The sequence below is a fragment of the Melanostigma gelatinosum genome (assembly GCF_949748355.1).
Source record: "Melanostigma gelatinosum genome assembly, chromosome: 20".
NCBI lineage: Eukaryota > Metazoa > Chordata > Actinopteri > Perciformes > Zoarcidae > Melanostigma > Melanostigma gelatinosum.
The window spans coordinates 7,390,669-7,406,183 of NC_136653.1; the positions used below are offsets into that span (position 1 = coordinate 7,390,669).

At 42.7% G+C, this 15,515-nt stretch overlaps 1 protein-coding gene across 1 annotated transcript in view; it reads right to left on the reverse strand.

Annotated features, from left to right (window-relative positions):
• The window catches only part of adarb2 (adenosine deaminase RNA specific B2 (inactive)), a gene marked incomplete at both ends in the record, with an annotated part of 163,229 nt that overhangs the window by 18,338 nt on the left and 129,376 nt on the right, over nucleotides 1-15,515 (reverse strand). The window contains 2 exons of the mRNA XM_079292597.1: nucleotides 1,904-2,072; nucleotides 13,064-13,178. Of these exons, the coding sequence (XP_079148723.1) occupies nucleotides 1,904-2,072; nucleotides 13,064-13,178 (284 nt within the window). The remainder of the gene's footprint in view (nucleotides 1-1,903; nucleotides 2,073-13,063; nucleotides 13,179-15,515) is intronic.

Here is a 15,515-nt window from a genome sequence, read left to right on the forward strand (position 1 = left end):
TAAATCTGGCAGTTGTGGCATTTTGTTTGGTCATTTCATTATGAGTTATCTTCCCCATTAGCCATTTGACTCAGCTGCAAAGTCTCTGTACCTGCCACCCAGCATTGTGCTCCGACAAAAAAAAGTCAGTGCTGTGTATGCAAATATGACATTCAACGATCTAGACTTGGAGCCACTAATCTGATGAATCAGCCTCGCCATCGAGTTCCTTCGGGAGCTCAAAAGCATAATATATGCTTATGTCCTGGAGGAATTCAGGAGTCTAAACTCATGAAGGCCGTCTCTTGATGCTGGTTCAGATCTTGGTGCGCTTTGTGTGCACCAGAGCACACAATGTAGCTGCATGTAAAAAAAAAAAAAAGAAGTGCTCAAAACAAATAGGCTGTTGAGACCCTGAGCTGAACCAGTTGAGTGTGTGATAGTACGCTTGGTTACGTGGAGAGCAGCCACCATATAGCTCGTTGGTTGTTGAAAAATCTCTGGTGAGACAAAGCAGTGCTGTTTCCATGGAGCTTATTATGGAGGAGAGAGCTTTCTTTGGCGCCGCACTGAAGCAGAAGGTTCCAACAAAATGAGATATGTAATGCTGTTCAGCACACTGTAATGCATGATGTAATGAACTGCTTGTTAAAATACTTGGAGGCACCTTGGAAACCAAAGTGTATGAAGCCGGGTGCACCGATGCTGACAGCTGATATCGGGTTGGAGCCGATCAAATCAATTCTATGCTTATATACTGTGTATATCATATACTGGATTTTTAATTCCTGTTTATGGTTTTGACCAGCATTAAAGAGGTTTACACTTGAATGGTAATTCCTGAAGGGTGAATGCTAAAATATTGCATTACATTGTCACAGAGAGGAGTCTAACGGTAATTTAACTGACCCAGTAATGTCTGTGAATCTGCAATATCGATCTACAGTTTGCTAAAATTAGCCTACATGTATCCTCTTTCAAGTCCAACTAAGATCACATTTAGCCATCACTTCTTGTAGACGAAGACGTGTTTTTAAATTCATCATTAAATATATATTTTGTTAAACTAAAAGGAAGACAGAAGGCTTCTCAAAGGTGACCACAGGACAGTAAGCAGTTCACAGAGCAGTAAGCTGTAGCAGACCAAAAAAAAAAGCCATTTCATTTCAGTTGGTCTTTGCAGCAAACAGCAAAACCCCCGAGTGTATTGAACTGAGCATGGGGGCCGTTTTATTATTACAAATGATTCCAACTCTTCATGCATAAAAGGAATAATCTGTTAATTCTTCTTTCTGAAGCGGCATCGTTTTGCTTTCAGTACATTTTGCTGATAATACAACATTTCTTTGTGTATTGGGAGTATTTTTACACCGTCGTATTGCTACCTTCACTTAAGCAAATGATCTGAATACTTTTACCACCGCTGGTTGAAGTGATCATAACCTACATAATCATTGTATGTAACTGTAGCAGCTGCACAGTTACATACAATGCTGATCAATATGAACTTTGTTTTAAAGCTGAGATGAGGAAGTGAATAAATAAATCGGTACAAAGTAAATGGGAAACTATTTTTATCATCAATTACTTGTTTAAATCATTCAAGTAACGCCTGTGATTGTAAACTGAACTACTTTGGGTTGATAATGATTCATAGTGAAAGTTATTGTGAGAAGGAGCCTCACTTTGGTTTATTATTAAAACACATTTGATGAGTTTAGACCAATCGTCTTCTTACATTTGGTAAGATAAGCAATGTGCCAAACTCCAGAGTTAAAATGTTCCCTTTGTGTTGTACTTTTGTGTGATATCGAGTCAGGTCACATGTAAATGGTTAGCAGAGAAGCATAAGATGAAGGGGATATTAATAATGAGCAAGCCTTCAAGACTAACAATCAGCTAGTGAGAGTGATAGATCGATTACCTTAAGAAGAGTTCAAGTTGAGAGTAGAGGAAGCGTAGAAGCGCTCTGCGGGCCGTGACTTCGGCGTGACAGTCATTGACCACTTGTCCCTGGTCACTCAGGTACTCCCCGTTGATACACTTGGTACCCGTGGATAACGCCACCACCTGGGCGTGCCTCAGGTCCAGACCTGTTGAACGATTAGACAGACAAATGTTCACCTTATTTTGCTCGTCAGATGTTCCGTTGACTGCATCGAGTCCTTAATCCAAGAGTTTAACAGTAACCCCACCTAACGCGTGCCCTTCCTGTCTGAGAGAGGCATTTTGTTCATCGTTAAGAAAGGAGTCCAAGAACACACACTCACAAAGGATGAAAACAGACTTACACGGCTAAGAGCACATAAATAAACCACACGTGGAACTTCCCACACTTGTTGGCTTCAGAAATCATACAGGAGTAACCAGTAAAAGCCTGAGACATTTTTCATCCATCTCGTATTTTTGTATGGGACGGAGGCATCCTAACTTAAGTATTCTATAAAGTATAGCTACAGGTACCACAAGGAGTTTTCCAGAATAAAGAATGAAATATGGGAGGAGGGATGCTTTTTCCATCACTAAGGTGATACTCGGAGGGCCTCCACACTCTGCCCCTGAGCACATTTTAACACTTTTTAGACAGTGTGTGTGTGTGGGGGGGGGGGGGTCTCGGAGTGTTCCAGACCCCTTGATTGACACTTTAGACCCCCTGAAATCCTCAATAGCAATATTTTGGGGGGTCTCTAAAATCAAGAGGCAAATATTTGTCACTTGCAACTGTCGCTAACATGTCTTTTAACCCTATGGCTTACTAATGCTCAGCATTACAACAGTGAGCGCAAAACACAATTTAGTTTGCTTGTTTAATAAATGACACAGCCAGTCAGAGCTGCAACAGCTTGCATGAAGCCAGGCTGTCTTCACGTCTGTTTGAGGACTTCATTCGTCCCCTTTGGACAAACTGGATCCAGTGCCTTTCGTAAGAAGCTGGATTAAAGCAGGAAATCCACTCTCCTCCTCTTAGTGAGAGGCCTTATTATCAACGACATTAGCCGCAGTGATATTGTTGCAGTGTTTACAGCCTAGTTGCCTTGGCTTGCATCCACAGAATCTTGTACATTGAGTCAGTGTAGGATTTCAGAATAATACTGGAGCACTAGGTGGGTGGGTTGCCACCGGGTATTTTGCACACTGCATAACACTACTTTGCATAAAACATTTTCATGTCATGGCAAGTATCTTTAGAGTAAAGTAGCATAGAATAAAAGACAGGAATTGATGAGAAAATATAAGTCAAACTAAAATGGAGTAAAGAGAATACAATGCATTAACAGCAATGATAGAGCTCAGACTGAAGTCAGTCTCCAACTTGATCAGACAGTGAAACGAAAACAAAACAAAAAAACATGAGAAGAGAACGCGGTAAAAAGGTCATTCTGACAGACAGTTTTGGGTTATTTCCATAACCACAGTTCTCTGAGTAGCATAAGTGTCTCTTCAGAAGCTCCTATCACACCACAGCAGCCAGGATTATACTGGAGATCCAAGGAGTGAAGCAGGGGAGAGACCCTCCACCTATAAACTGGGCTGGCACTACAGCTGGCCCATCGACTCCATAGTCAGATCGACCCATCGTCACTCCTCGAGTTTGTTGGCCGCAGATAAATAGTTTTTTACAAAGGCTGAACACCAACAAATATGGATTGAACAGAGAGAAGGGAAGAGCAGAAGCCAAATGAGCGGTTATTCTACTGCCTCAGTGTATTTCACAAACCGCTTTGGAGGACTAGATGCCGATTCATCCTCTGGGAGGCAAGCCTGGTGAGTCCTCTGTGGATGGTACACTGGGATACAGATAGAGGCATCCATAACATTCATTGAAGTGAGCCAATCAAAAGGCATAGAAAACCCAGCAGAGAGCCAGGCTTGCTCTCCACATTACAGGAGTGGAACTGGAGGCAGGTTGGTCACTCCATCGGCCTGCCTGCTGGAAAAAAAACAATATATTTTCTATATATACCATGGACCCGTGGGAAACGGTGCCCTAAAACGACATAAGTGAGTGTTTGTCACATGTCTAGCATTGACCCACAAGAGTGAATGACATGCACCGTGTCACAGAATTATACATACGCTTTTTTCTACTGTTCTGCATCTACAGTATGTGACAGCTGCACCAAAGATTGAGGCCATGAAATGTTCCAGAAGGACCGACTGACCTGAGGTATTTCTAATTCTTGGGAAAGAGGGAGTGTTTTCTCTTTTGCTTTTATGGAAACGTCCATTTTAAGTAGGTTTATTCTACCTTACCTGAAAGTAGTACAATATAATCTTCCTAGCTAGAGGTTTTTGAATGAGCATTGGTGTTGTGCCTGACGCTTGGTTCCATCCCGTTGTGTCCAGGCAGCGTGATAGAAGCTTCTAAAGAGGTCACTGAAGCGACATTCTCAACGTGAGACATGAAGTACAAGCTATGAGAGAGATCACAGATCACAATGTCGTCCTGTGATGTGTTGGTTTTTCCTTCGAGAAAAATACACTTTTCTCAGTGAGGATTCAGGCCAGTGCAGGGCCATGTGAGAGCCCCACTGACTGACACACAGAGGTGGTGCAGAGGGGGTAGAGGCTGGATCAGCACGTTAAAGACATGCCATTCCTTCTTTGGCTGCCACAAATCTCTCCCATCACCTTCTCAAAGTCAGGCTTCGCTGGCTTCTGGCAGACCTGCAGGCACCGCCGGCCCGGCACATGCGCTTTTATCAGCCTAGAGCATAGAGAAGAAGAATGGAAAGTCTAAGGTAAGGCGGAATAAGTTCAACTTTTACTCTGCCAACTACAGCGGAGAACTTTAAATGATTTATCTTTGATACTATGTTGTATGGACTTCTAAAATGAATGTACTGTACCATTTGGAGCGTGTGTAACAGAATCAAAGCAAACATTATTGTGTAGTTCATTTATAGTTTTGTATAGACTTAAATACATTTTCTTTAAAGAAGAGTGGACAGATTTGCCCAACTTCTCCATGTTTCAAGTCATTGACACACAAAACTAATCAAACTTTTCTTCACTTTAATAAGTTATTATGTGAGTAATTCATAAACCTGAAATATATATATATATTTGTTGTTGTTAGCAAACAGACCCATGAGGTAGATACAGAGACACATCATCCTTCATATGGAGTCGTGTTTTGGACACTTGGTGAATGTAAGTCCAATATTCACTCTACCTTTAGCTCTGCTTTTGGTTTCCACCAACTCCTGAGGGAAATATCCGGCTCTCCAGCTGCTGAATGCTCCACTATGTTCATCAGCTAGCTGCTATTGAAACTAAGCTTCTGTTGAGAGCGCTGAGAGTGAACCAAAGCAGCAGAGTTGCGAGCCTGAAAAACCAAAACAATAAGCTGAAAGAGGCTACAGTGCTCCATAGAGTTGAGGAGAATGCAGAGGCAGGTGATTATTATCCATGGGTGCATCAGTACCAGTGACATCTTTCATATACAAGTAGTCATGGGATCCATTATTAATATAAAAATATAGCTTTTAGCGGCTTTAAAAATGATTTTGTCACTATGTTGGACCGGTATCCTTCATTCTGAGTAAAAGTGTACCAACAACAGAGACTGCCAGTGATAGAAATGATAAGAGTCCTCGTGCCAGATTTGTTTTCAGGACTTGGATCTATCCCTTTATAAATCAAATGTTTAAACAGGCTTCAAAGCAACAATTTAGGGCACCGAGTTCATAAGAAGTAAACGCTGCTGTTGTAAATAACAATGCTTGGTGTTCACTGCTCCCTGTAGTGAGTCATTAATCATACATTTATTCACATACACTTCATAGCATCACACCTTTGTTGGTGTGATGCTGGTGTGATTACAGAATTATGTACATTCTCTGTACACAGCTTCAGAAACACATCATCCTGTGCTCATGCCGATGTGTGCAGTGATTAAATCAAATGTGTCGACAGTGAGATGATGATTTCTATCAACACTTAAGACTCAACGTGAAACATCTTTCAGTAGCTTTTCTTGTAAATATCACTCACGGAGGAGTAGTACATTCTTAAAGTTAAAGCTACTGTGCTGCTGCATAGAAAGCATACAATATTCATGACGGCGCGGCGCCAAAGAAATCTCGATATCATGAGTTCAACTATTGGCATTCCCTGTAAGCAATGCACCCCAATTCCTTCTCGGTGATAAAGCAAGTCCTAAAAGGTAACAGACTCAACCAATTTCATTCTCCTGCTTTCCCGTGCCGTTCCACTTTGCGATTGTTTAGATCAATTTTGCAGTGGATCATTTCTGCTGCGCCACTCACCACCCTGCCATGAAATTGGCGCCGAGGTTGCCTTCAGTTTGCAGGAGAGAGGGGGGGGGGGGGGGGGAGAAGAGATGAATGGAAGAGAGCGAGAGCGAGAGAGAGGTAGAAAGAGAGACACACATAGAGGAGATAGAGAGCCCCACAGGCAGTGTGCTGTTTTTAAACCAGGAATAATCAGCTGCATCACAGAAACACAAAAAGAGAGGGTCAAACGGAACAAGGTAGAGTGGAGTCAAAGGCCTGAGGCACTCTTCACACACAAATACATCTGTTACTGGTGATTCAAAGATGTCACACCCCGCGATAACGGCACTGTCAAAAAGCATGTGCATCACAGACGCAGACCTGGAACTGCTCACTATGGCAACTGCACTATACTGTTCAGCGGCCTTTAGCAGCGAGACGAAGCAGACACGCCGCCTCACTTTGGCAACTAAGCAGCTGATGGAGCGGAGGTGCTCATGGGCATTTATTTAACACAGAAGTCTGATGGCTGACCCTGAACTCGTCTGCACCTAAGTGGAGGGAGGAAGTAAGTTAGGGGGTGTGGTAACAATCAAGCAAAGGAGTGCAATTTCCCTGTCAATCATCAAAGGGAATTTGTTCAGGCATTGCCGGCCGACCAAAGTCAAAAGTGTGAACAAATTGCTCTCAAATTCAAGTGATTGACACACACAAAATAAATCATATTCTAGATATTACCAGCCTTATTTGAGGCCAAGTTGGCGAGTTTAACTTATTTGCGTCTACATTCAATTCAGCCGTGGAGATTCTGGTTTCCTCTTGAGAGGCTTTTGTGGCAGATCCAGTCCACACCGCTCCATCCATGCTTAAGTGCTGTGGCAAAGACATGCTGCTTTTTAAAGAAAGGAAGGGAGGGTCATTTCGTCGGTCATGACTGATGTCAACACTTCTGACCAAATGTAATCTTCCCCTGCTTCCAACTGTGTCACATAACCATGCCCTGCACACCTGCACTGTGTGCCACTGATTGCCTTTTTGTGCCGCGTGCCACTGAGTCACATATATAGGACCCAGTGTCTCCTTTAACAAAGCCGGGCTTCACAACCATACGTTGGTTTCTGCTCTGAGAAGTAAAGACCAAGTGTAAAAATGTAAATATTTTTGCTGAACCAGTTTCTTTTTTTCACCAGTGTCATCATATTTATCAGACAGCAACACAAAATGTGTTCCTTCAGTGTTTCTGCATGTTTCATTACTTCCACCACGCCACACTGGTTCTCCACTTGCTCTGTCTGTATTTTGGCAAGATGGCCTCTCGCCGCCAGGCTGCATCCCACGACCGGCCATGGTGGGTGGAACACTGGCTGTGTGCGGAAATATTGATTTAACTGTTTCACCACTAAAGTGTGACACATTAGAATTGATACATTCTGTGGGATACGCCTTTAAGTGCAAGACGGATCATTTCTTAAGGAGTTTGAGAATATAGCAATGATGGAGGAACCAACAATGCCAAGCAGAAATAAGAAACTGGAATAACTTATAGTGATAGTAATATTGACTTCATATTTTCAGTCTTCTTCAGACAGTTCCCTCTCAAAGCAACTGTCCTCCTTCTCCCCTCCAGCTATGAAGTCTGGCCTCCTGCTGGTAGAACTTGTCATTTTGCGGAGGATGTGACGCTCAAAATTATTATGACAGAGCCTGTGACGTAAGCACAAGTTTAACGAATTTGGTAGTGTGCATTTTGATGGAATTGATGACGTCATCAGGAGTATTTTTTTCAAACATCGGAAAGCCCCCGGGGACAGCAACAGAACACATTCATTTCTCATAGTGTGTAAAAATGGAGGAGTGCCCCTTTAATTCGTCACATACTAAAGCAATGCTGGACCAAACGGTTCCCTTATCTTTTAGAGGAGAAAAAACTCAGTTTGATTTCGATCATGATGATTACAATTTTAGGGTGTATTAATGTATGAAACACACTGTAACAAGTAGTGTACCAAAGGAATGCTAATAAGGACATTCATTATCCACACTTGTGGAGATCCACTAAAAATAGACAGGAATCCCAACCCAACAGGGACGTACGTAGACATTTCAAGGGGCTGTTGCTCTCACCGGAAAAAGGGCGGTGAAGCAGTGACGGCTCGAAGTCACCTCGGGGGGTCCATACCGTCCTCGTCTATCACACAACCCTCTCTCTAAAGTAATGTCTACAGTCTTCTATGGTCAAGTTGTAGATCTTTTTTTCTTCTTGTGAAAATGTGTCCTTTGCAATGGAGTCATCCTACCAATTTAGTAGCAGTGGGCAGCCACAGTGCAGCACACAGGGACCAAGGCCACTTCTGAGGCCACTTCCTTGGGTCAGTGTAATGATGCCTTTCCTCTCAATTGTGCAGCACCGCTCTACTAAGCTCGCTTTTTTTTTTGGTTGACCATTTGCTTGTTGATAGTACCCGGTACTTTTTTTGGTACCACATCGGACGAGGTTACAAGCGAGCTGAGAAGATGGTGGAGGAATAACATGCAGACCGCTGACTGGTCAGAGAGAACAGTCACTAGCACGACACGGGACATCCTGCACCCTGCCGCCATTTTTCCATCAATACAGAACGCTTTCTTTTATTAATTTGCTGAACAACATTTGGAATGCAGGACTCCTACTTGTAACAGAGTGTTTTTTTTATAATGTTATATATTTACCTTTACTTTAATAAAGGATCTGAATATGATTTCCAACACTGCAAGAAACTGGAAATACCTGTGCAAATAACACCTCCACACAAAGGCTCCAGCTGATCCTGCCAGGCTTGGTCAATTCTAATCAGTGAGCCGCTGTGAACTACTCCAGAAATATTAAATTATGCAGTACTATTGCACTGTGTTTCTACTGCGTTTCTACTGCGTTTCTACTGTTACGCACCAAATCACCGAGCCAAAGTCCTTGTATGTGTAACGTACTTGGCAATAAACAGTTTCTGATTCTGATCCTCATGATAAACTGATGCATAAATCGACAAGATATTATGAATACAGCCTAAGCAAACAGGTGAGGACAAATTACTAAGAAGCCCTTCATGGCAATCATAACGAAGAACCACTTGAGGAGTCAAAAAGAGAAATCCAGATGTATGCTTGACCATGAATTGTATTTACAGTGATCTATTATTATTATTACACAAGGGAACTGCAATCGACAGACACAGCAAAGCTATTATCTGAATCCATTTATTCTCTATGATTATAATACAGGGTGAAATAGTATCTTATAAGCCCCCCCCCCATTATCTCTGAGCGCCATAAAGCAAATATCAAAACATTCTTCTGAAGCAGAATGAGCTCTGAAGGTCATGTTTTCATGAACTTTATTTCAAGGCATTTAAGTTGAGCTCCACAAATCCTTTCTTTCATGTGTTCTTTCACCACAAGATGTTGCATGATTACACTGAATGTCATCCAATGCGTGTCGTTTGAATAACAGAAAATCTCTGAAATGCTCTACAGTTGCTGAGAAAAAAAAAAAAAAGAACTTGGCAAGAGCAGAGACTGCACCCTGTTGAATCTGTATTAGCTTTAACAGGCAACTGCTCTGAACATATAAGGATGTCTTTGTGAAATGCTGCTGAAGCTCTCAAATCTCTCTCTCTCTCTCTCTCTCTGCTTCAACACATCCTGGGCACATCTCTGTTCATTTATTTGCCTCTTAGCAAGCTGTTTCGTTGCCGGATGTGATTATTGAACATTAAAATTTGCGGCAGCCGGAAAACCAGATAAAGAGTGGAGAAAAAAATCCCTGTTTGAAAGTGGATATGCAGACTAAGAACCACAGCTTCGTCGTCATTTGTAATCAACTTGTTTGAAACCCTTTGCTCTCATCTCTTTCTTTGAGTCCCTGTGGTATTTTTCTCCACTCTGAGTCTCACCCTGCTGAATAAAATAAAAGCCTCAGAAGAAGCTTCTCTCATCCCATCCAACAAACAAGTGGAAAAAAGGAGAAGGAAGAGGGGGATATCTCTGAGTACATCTGAACAGTGTTTACCATCTCCAAACACCCCAATGCTATCTCAGATCGATTCAAATGAGATTTTCACACTATTTGACAATGTGTGCTGGCGGTTTATTTTGCCGGTCGTCTCGCAACTCTCTGCCTGGTGGCGAGGCTAGTCTCACTCAGGTTGGGGCTCAACTGTCTCGGCTGGGCTTCAGCAAGGGTGGAGGGGAGGGGAGGGGGGGGGGGTGTTCGCTGTCTGTCTGTGGTTCAAAGACGGACTTAATATTCTTGAGGCAAAAGCAGAGGCATGAGACACAGAAAGAGAGAGAGGGTGGGGGAGAGAGAGAGAAACAGAACAGGACTCCCCAGTGTTCCTGTCAACTTTGGTGTCTGACTGCAAGGACGCAGGCCACCACAGCACTACTGCTGCTGCCGCGCCACTGCAAATACTTGGCAACCCTACGTCTGGATCTCTGAAGATAACGCGCGCTATTAATAAACAAACAGAAGCAATTACTGGGAGGCAGAGGAGAGGGATTGGATTAGGTCAGGATGAGTGCCGGTCTCACTGAAGTATAAACTGATGAGCTGCAGCCCTCCAAAGACAGCAGAGATACCAATCCCTCCTCACTGACCCCCTGCACTCACACAGGCTGCAGCCACACAAGGAGATAACACTCATCTGTGAGTGTGTGTGTGTGTGTGTCAGGACTCCACATGTGCAGACCTGTGAGCATTTGTGTGTGAATGGTCCTTTTGTTGTATTATATCCCACAAGGAATGAAGACTCCATGTTTTGTAGCATTACTTCGACTGTATGTCTTTCTAGCTAGCAAAGCTGCTTCGTCTGTTGATTAATGTATTCACTAAAATCTGTTTAGAACATTACCAGCGAACATCCTCGCCTAATAACATGTTAGCTAACACGTTAAGCTACCAGGAATGTTGCTATCAACGATAGCCTAGCCCACCAAACACGCTAAACTGTGAGGCTGGCCCGCAGCGGCCGGACTTTGAAGCAGGAGGACGGACACAGAGAGTACGTGTACCCAACCAGGTGTTTATTTCACCAACAAAAACAACAGCCAAATACATGGCATAACTTCTCCAGGGCCCACGGGCAGCATGTGGTCCTGGCAGCAACAGACTAGATGTAATCATGGCAGCCTTATATAGCCTGCCACTAACGAGGACCTCCACAGCACTGCAAGATAGGCGACTCCGCCCCTCACTCTACCACACAATCCCCTAATCTACAACAATACATTGAAATAGATGCCTAACATTCCAAAGGTCAATTCTCTATCTGATCTCTATTGTGGTAAAACTTCACCATAGAGATCATCTCTAGCCCGAACAGAGGATTCAATTTTCCTACCACCCCTCTAGTAATTCCCACATGGTACATTCCCGGAACTATAAAATGGTGATCTTGTACCCTGGGGACTCTTTTAGGATGAACACCGGGGAGAGGAAACACAGCAGAGGTAAGTAAGAACATGCATGTTATTTGACAGCACTATTCATATATTCAATCATTTAAGTTACAGATAAGCAAACTAATAATATGTTTGTGTCTACAGGCCCGACCTTTAATAATTACTCCTGAGACCATATCAGAACCTTACAATAAACATTCAACTCAGTGTGTGAGTCTCTTATTGTCTTGAACAGTCCACAAATGTGTGCAATGGAGAGGGTCTTTGTCACACAAACAATCCTCCAGCAACAAAACATGCACTTCTGTCTAAAACATCCCGCTAAAAGCAAACGACTATCAAAAACAGCTGATATCCGGATGAGCCAGCTTTCACCAACGTCCGCTAACAGCAACAGCGAACAGCTAAGCTAGCTAATAACATGTTCTAAAACCAACAACTAGGTTAAAATAACTAACAGCTAAAAATAGGTTAAGCCCAATAGCATGTTTCCATTTTTTGCTTACAAAAAATACTTCTTACTTATTCTTAATTCTATAGTTATTTAATTCAGTTTGACATCAATGAGTGCGTTGTACAAGTTGTAGAATACATTTGACATAGGCCTACTATAATTTCTTTGCAGCGTAAGCGCCGGCAGAAGTTTTTTATTTTAGTGATAGATGGCTCCACTATGCTACATTGTACACGGGTTGAACGATCACAAAGCTAAAAAGTCAACTTCAAATGTTCACCGATGCCTCAAACAGATAAAAAGAAACATGACAGCTTGTTTTGTACAAATCTCACGTGAGACAATTCTGGGCTTTACTGTATGTGAGCATCAGTGCACATATTGTGACAAGACATGTGGAGTGAGTGAAGGTTTCTCTGTACTGTGTGTGTGTGTGTGTGTACGTGCGTGGGAGGCCCTGATATCACGCGCAACAAACACCACACATGAAAGATGAACGTGTGGCAATAAGTCATTGTTTCACGCTGCAGGAGAACAGCAGTGGGACGCTTCCTCCTCCTCACTGTTCCTTAAGTGTGTCACTCAGTCGGGTTTCAGATTAAGTTTTGAGCTGATCTAGTTAAGACTTCCACTGTGGCATCTGGAACTCCTGTCAGAGCTGCCTGAGCACAGCAAGGCCGGCATGCAGTGGGGATGACTGACACTCACTACCGTGTCGCATTCCCCTCAGAGACTCTGAATCGTCAATAATTCATCAGGAAGGTATGCAAGGAGTGCAATGTACAGCAAGGATTCGAGTCTCGCTCTCTCTCTCTAGAATTCCATCCCCCTTCCTATTTCTCCTCCCCTATTGCACTTTTCTTTCTTTTTTTTTTTTACCTCCCTCACTCTCTCTATATTGCACCACTTCAATAATTCAAAGTGATATATAAAAAGTCAATGAAATTTGCCATACCTCGGGTCATTACGATGCCTGCCAGGGATTTGTGTCGAGCGTGCGCAGGACTGCAGCCGCCCACCAGCGACCGGTACTTCTCCCTCACCAAGTGGAATATCGAATCGGCAAAGACCTGAAAAACACAATCGTTCCCTTAATTTCAACTTCGACTTCACAGGTTTTTTTGGATTGTTATTTTGCTGTGTAATATTCTACTTCCCTAATCTGCTCAGGTAAGGTAATGGTTGACCTGAAGGTCAATTTACCTGTTAAACTATGAGCGCATGAAGAAATTCAGTCATTCTCTGTACATCATTATAGAGACCTTTCCAACGCCACCATCCAGCACAACACGTTCAGTAGAAAACACCAGTTTGCCACATGCCGTGTTGTAACAAAAACAACCTGCACATACTGCTACTCCACAAAATAAAGAAGTATGGATAACTTTATGGAGCAAAGATCACTGAAGGAACTATTTGAGGTGAGAAATTTATGCTTTCCTCTCGTGTATTGTGATTTCAGTCTGCACACAGCATGCCTTTGGGGAACACTTTTTTTCTTTACTTTACTTTACTTACAGGGAAAGTACACCCCTGGTATTCACCCAGCACAAAACTGACAGTTTCCTCCTATCACTCAACATAGTGTATCTGTAGGGGACACATACAGTGGATCTAGTATTTCACATTCTCATCACTTAAAGGTTAAGATGACCAAAAGGGGCATACACTTTATTATCTGTATATTTTATCCATCTATATATATTATGTATGTCTTTATGGAGGAATGTTGCTTTTGTGCTAATTATCTGTACTTCAGTCCATTGACATTATCAATGGGTTACCTTGAGATTAGAACAGCCTGGGGAAACAGTTGTATAACGTCTTCTGTTACTATGGAGAGAGCTTTGCAAAAGGAAAATCTCAGAGACAGAAGTATAAAATGAAAGCTGCTATGGAGTTGCACGATTGGGAAATGTACAAGCTAGCATTTTATGGAGCTTGAGCCACACGACAGACTAGAAGTGTTTAACATTGTGTCTGTCTGGTCTCATCCTTTTTTTCCCCTTCACCTGTTCAAGTCAAGGCGGATTTATTTGTATGGGCCCCAAAATCACTATTTTACATCAAAGGCGCTGCACAGTACCGGTATATACACTGAATATGACACCATCCATCGATAAACCCTTGACCCATCAGTGGGGCGGGCTGTGGTCAGAGGCGGAACAGCCTTGAAACTTTCAATCTGAGAGGAGAGTAAAACATTACCTTTTCTGTCGTCAAGTTACTCTTTGCCAAAAAATAAATAAATAAAAACATCAGCAAAAAAGAAGCCCTACGTAGAAACTGTTTCCTGCATACTTACATATTGCTGTCACTCACATTATCTGACCGCGTTGTGTAACTATGTTTACGTGGGTTCGATAATTTTAAAGTAAATTACTAAACCCACACAAATGTAATACGTGACAATATTTTGACATTGACATAACCATTGATGTGCTTACTCTTTGGTTTAATTGGTAGCCTCATGTTCTTCATTGATGCATACATAATCCAAGAGAATGTTGACACAGCTCAATCTCTCTGATTGTTCTCCCCCTGGCTCTAATGAAGTGGATGACCATGCTGGACAGTCATTTTACATCAGTTTTCAACCAGTCGCTCCCTTTGCACAGCAAGAACAGCACAGCGTCACAGTTTAATGCTGGAAAGAACCTGTGTTTGTGCCATGAAGCAACCAATTGGATTCACCACTAACTTCACAAGTCTTTCACAATATAAAACGCAGACTGTTAAGGATTTATCAACTGATTTGCTACCGATCTCTCCGGCCAAACCCACATTTCTCACCACATTTACATTTAATACACAGTGTTACAGAGTGGTGGATCTTTTCCACCACTCTGCCAACCTTTAATGCTCTTTACTCTCGTGGCAATTGAGGACTTAGTCCCTGAGCTTCATGCCACCTGTAGAGCATAAATGAATCACCAGGAGGTGGCAACAGAGTGGCAGCAGAGTGGGCCTTTTTGACAGATTGAGGCCCCGGTAGCTAGAAGGACATCAACAGATGCCAGGGTGAAGGATGCATAGAGTGAGAGGGAAAGGAGAGATATTAAGGGCTGAAAAAAAGACAGCGAGAGGGTGACTGAACAAGTGAGCATATTGCACATTACAGCCCTCGTCGGGGCTGTGAAAAACTCTCACAGTTGGAAAAGGCAGTCGATGTGCTCACAGCTTCTGGTGTGTGTGTCCATGTGTATGAACGCACATATTGTTGCTCCGAATGTGCCAGCCGGAAGCTTTTTTTGGGGAATGGAACAGAAAGAAGGATTACGAGGCGAAAAGTCAGCAGTGACTAACTTTCAGCACTTTTGTTTGAAGGAGTTGCAGCGACGCATAATCAAGCTCTCAGGGTTACACGACGGGTCACCTCCGAGGTGAATGTACTTCTCTGTAACAAC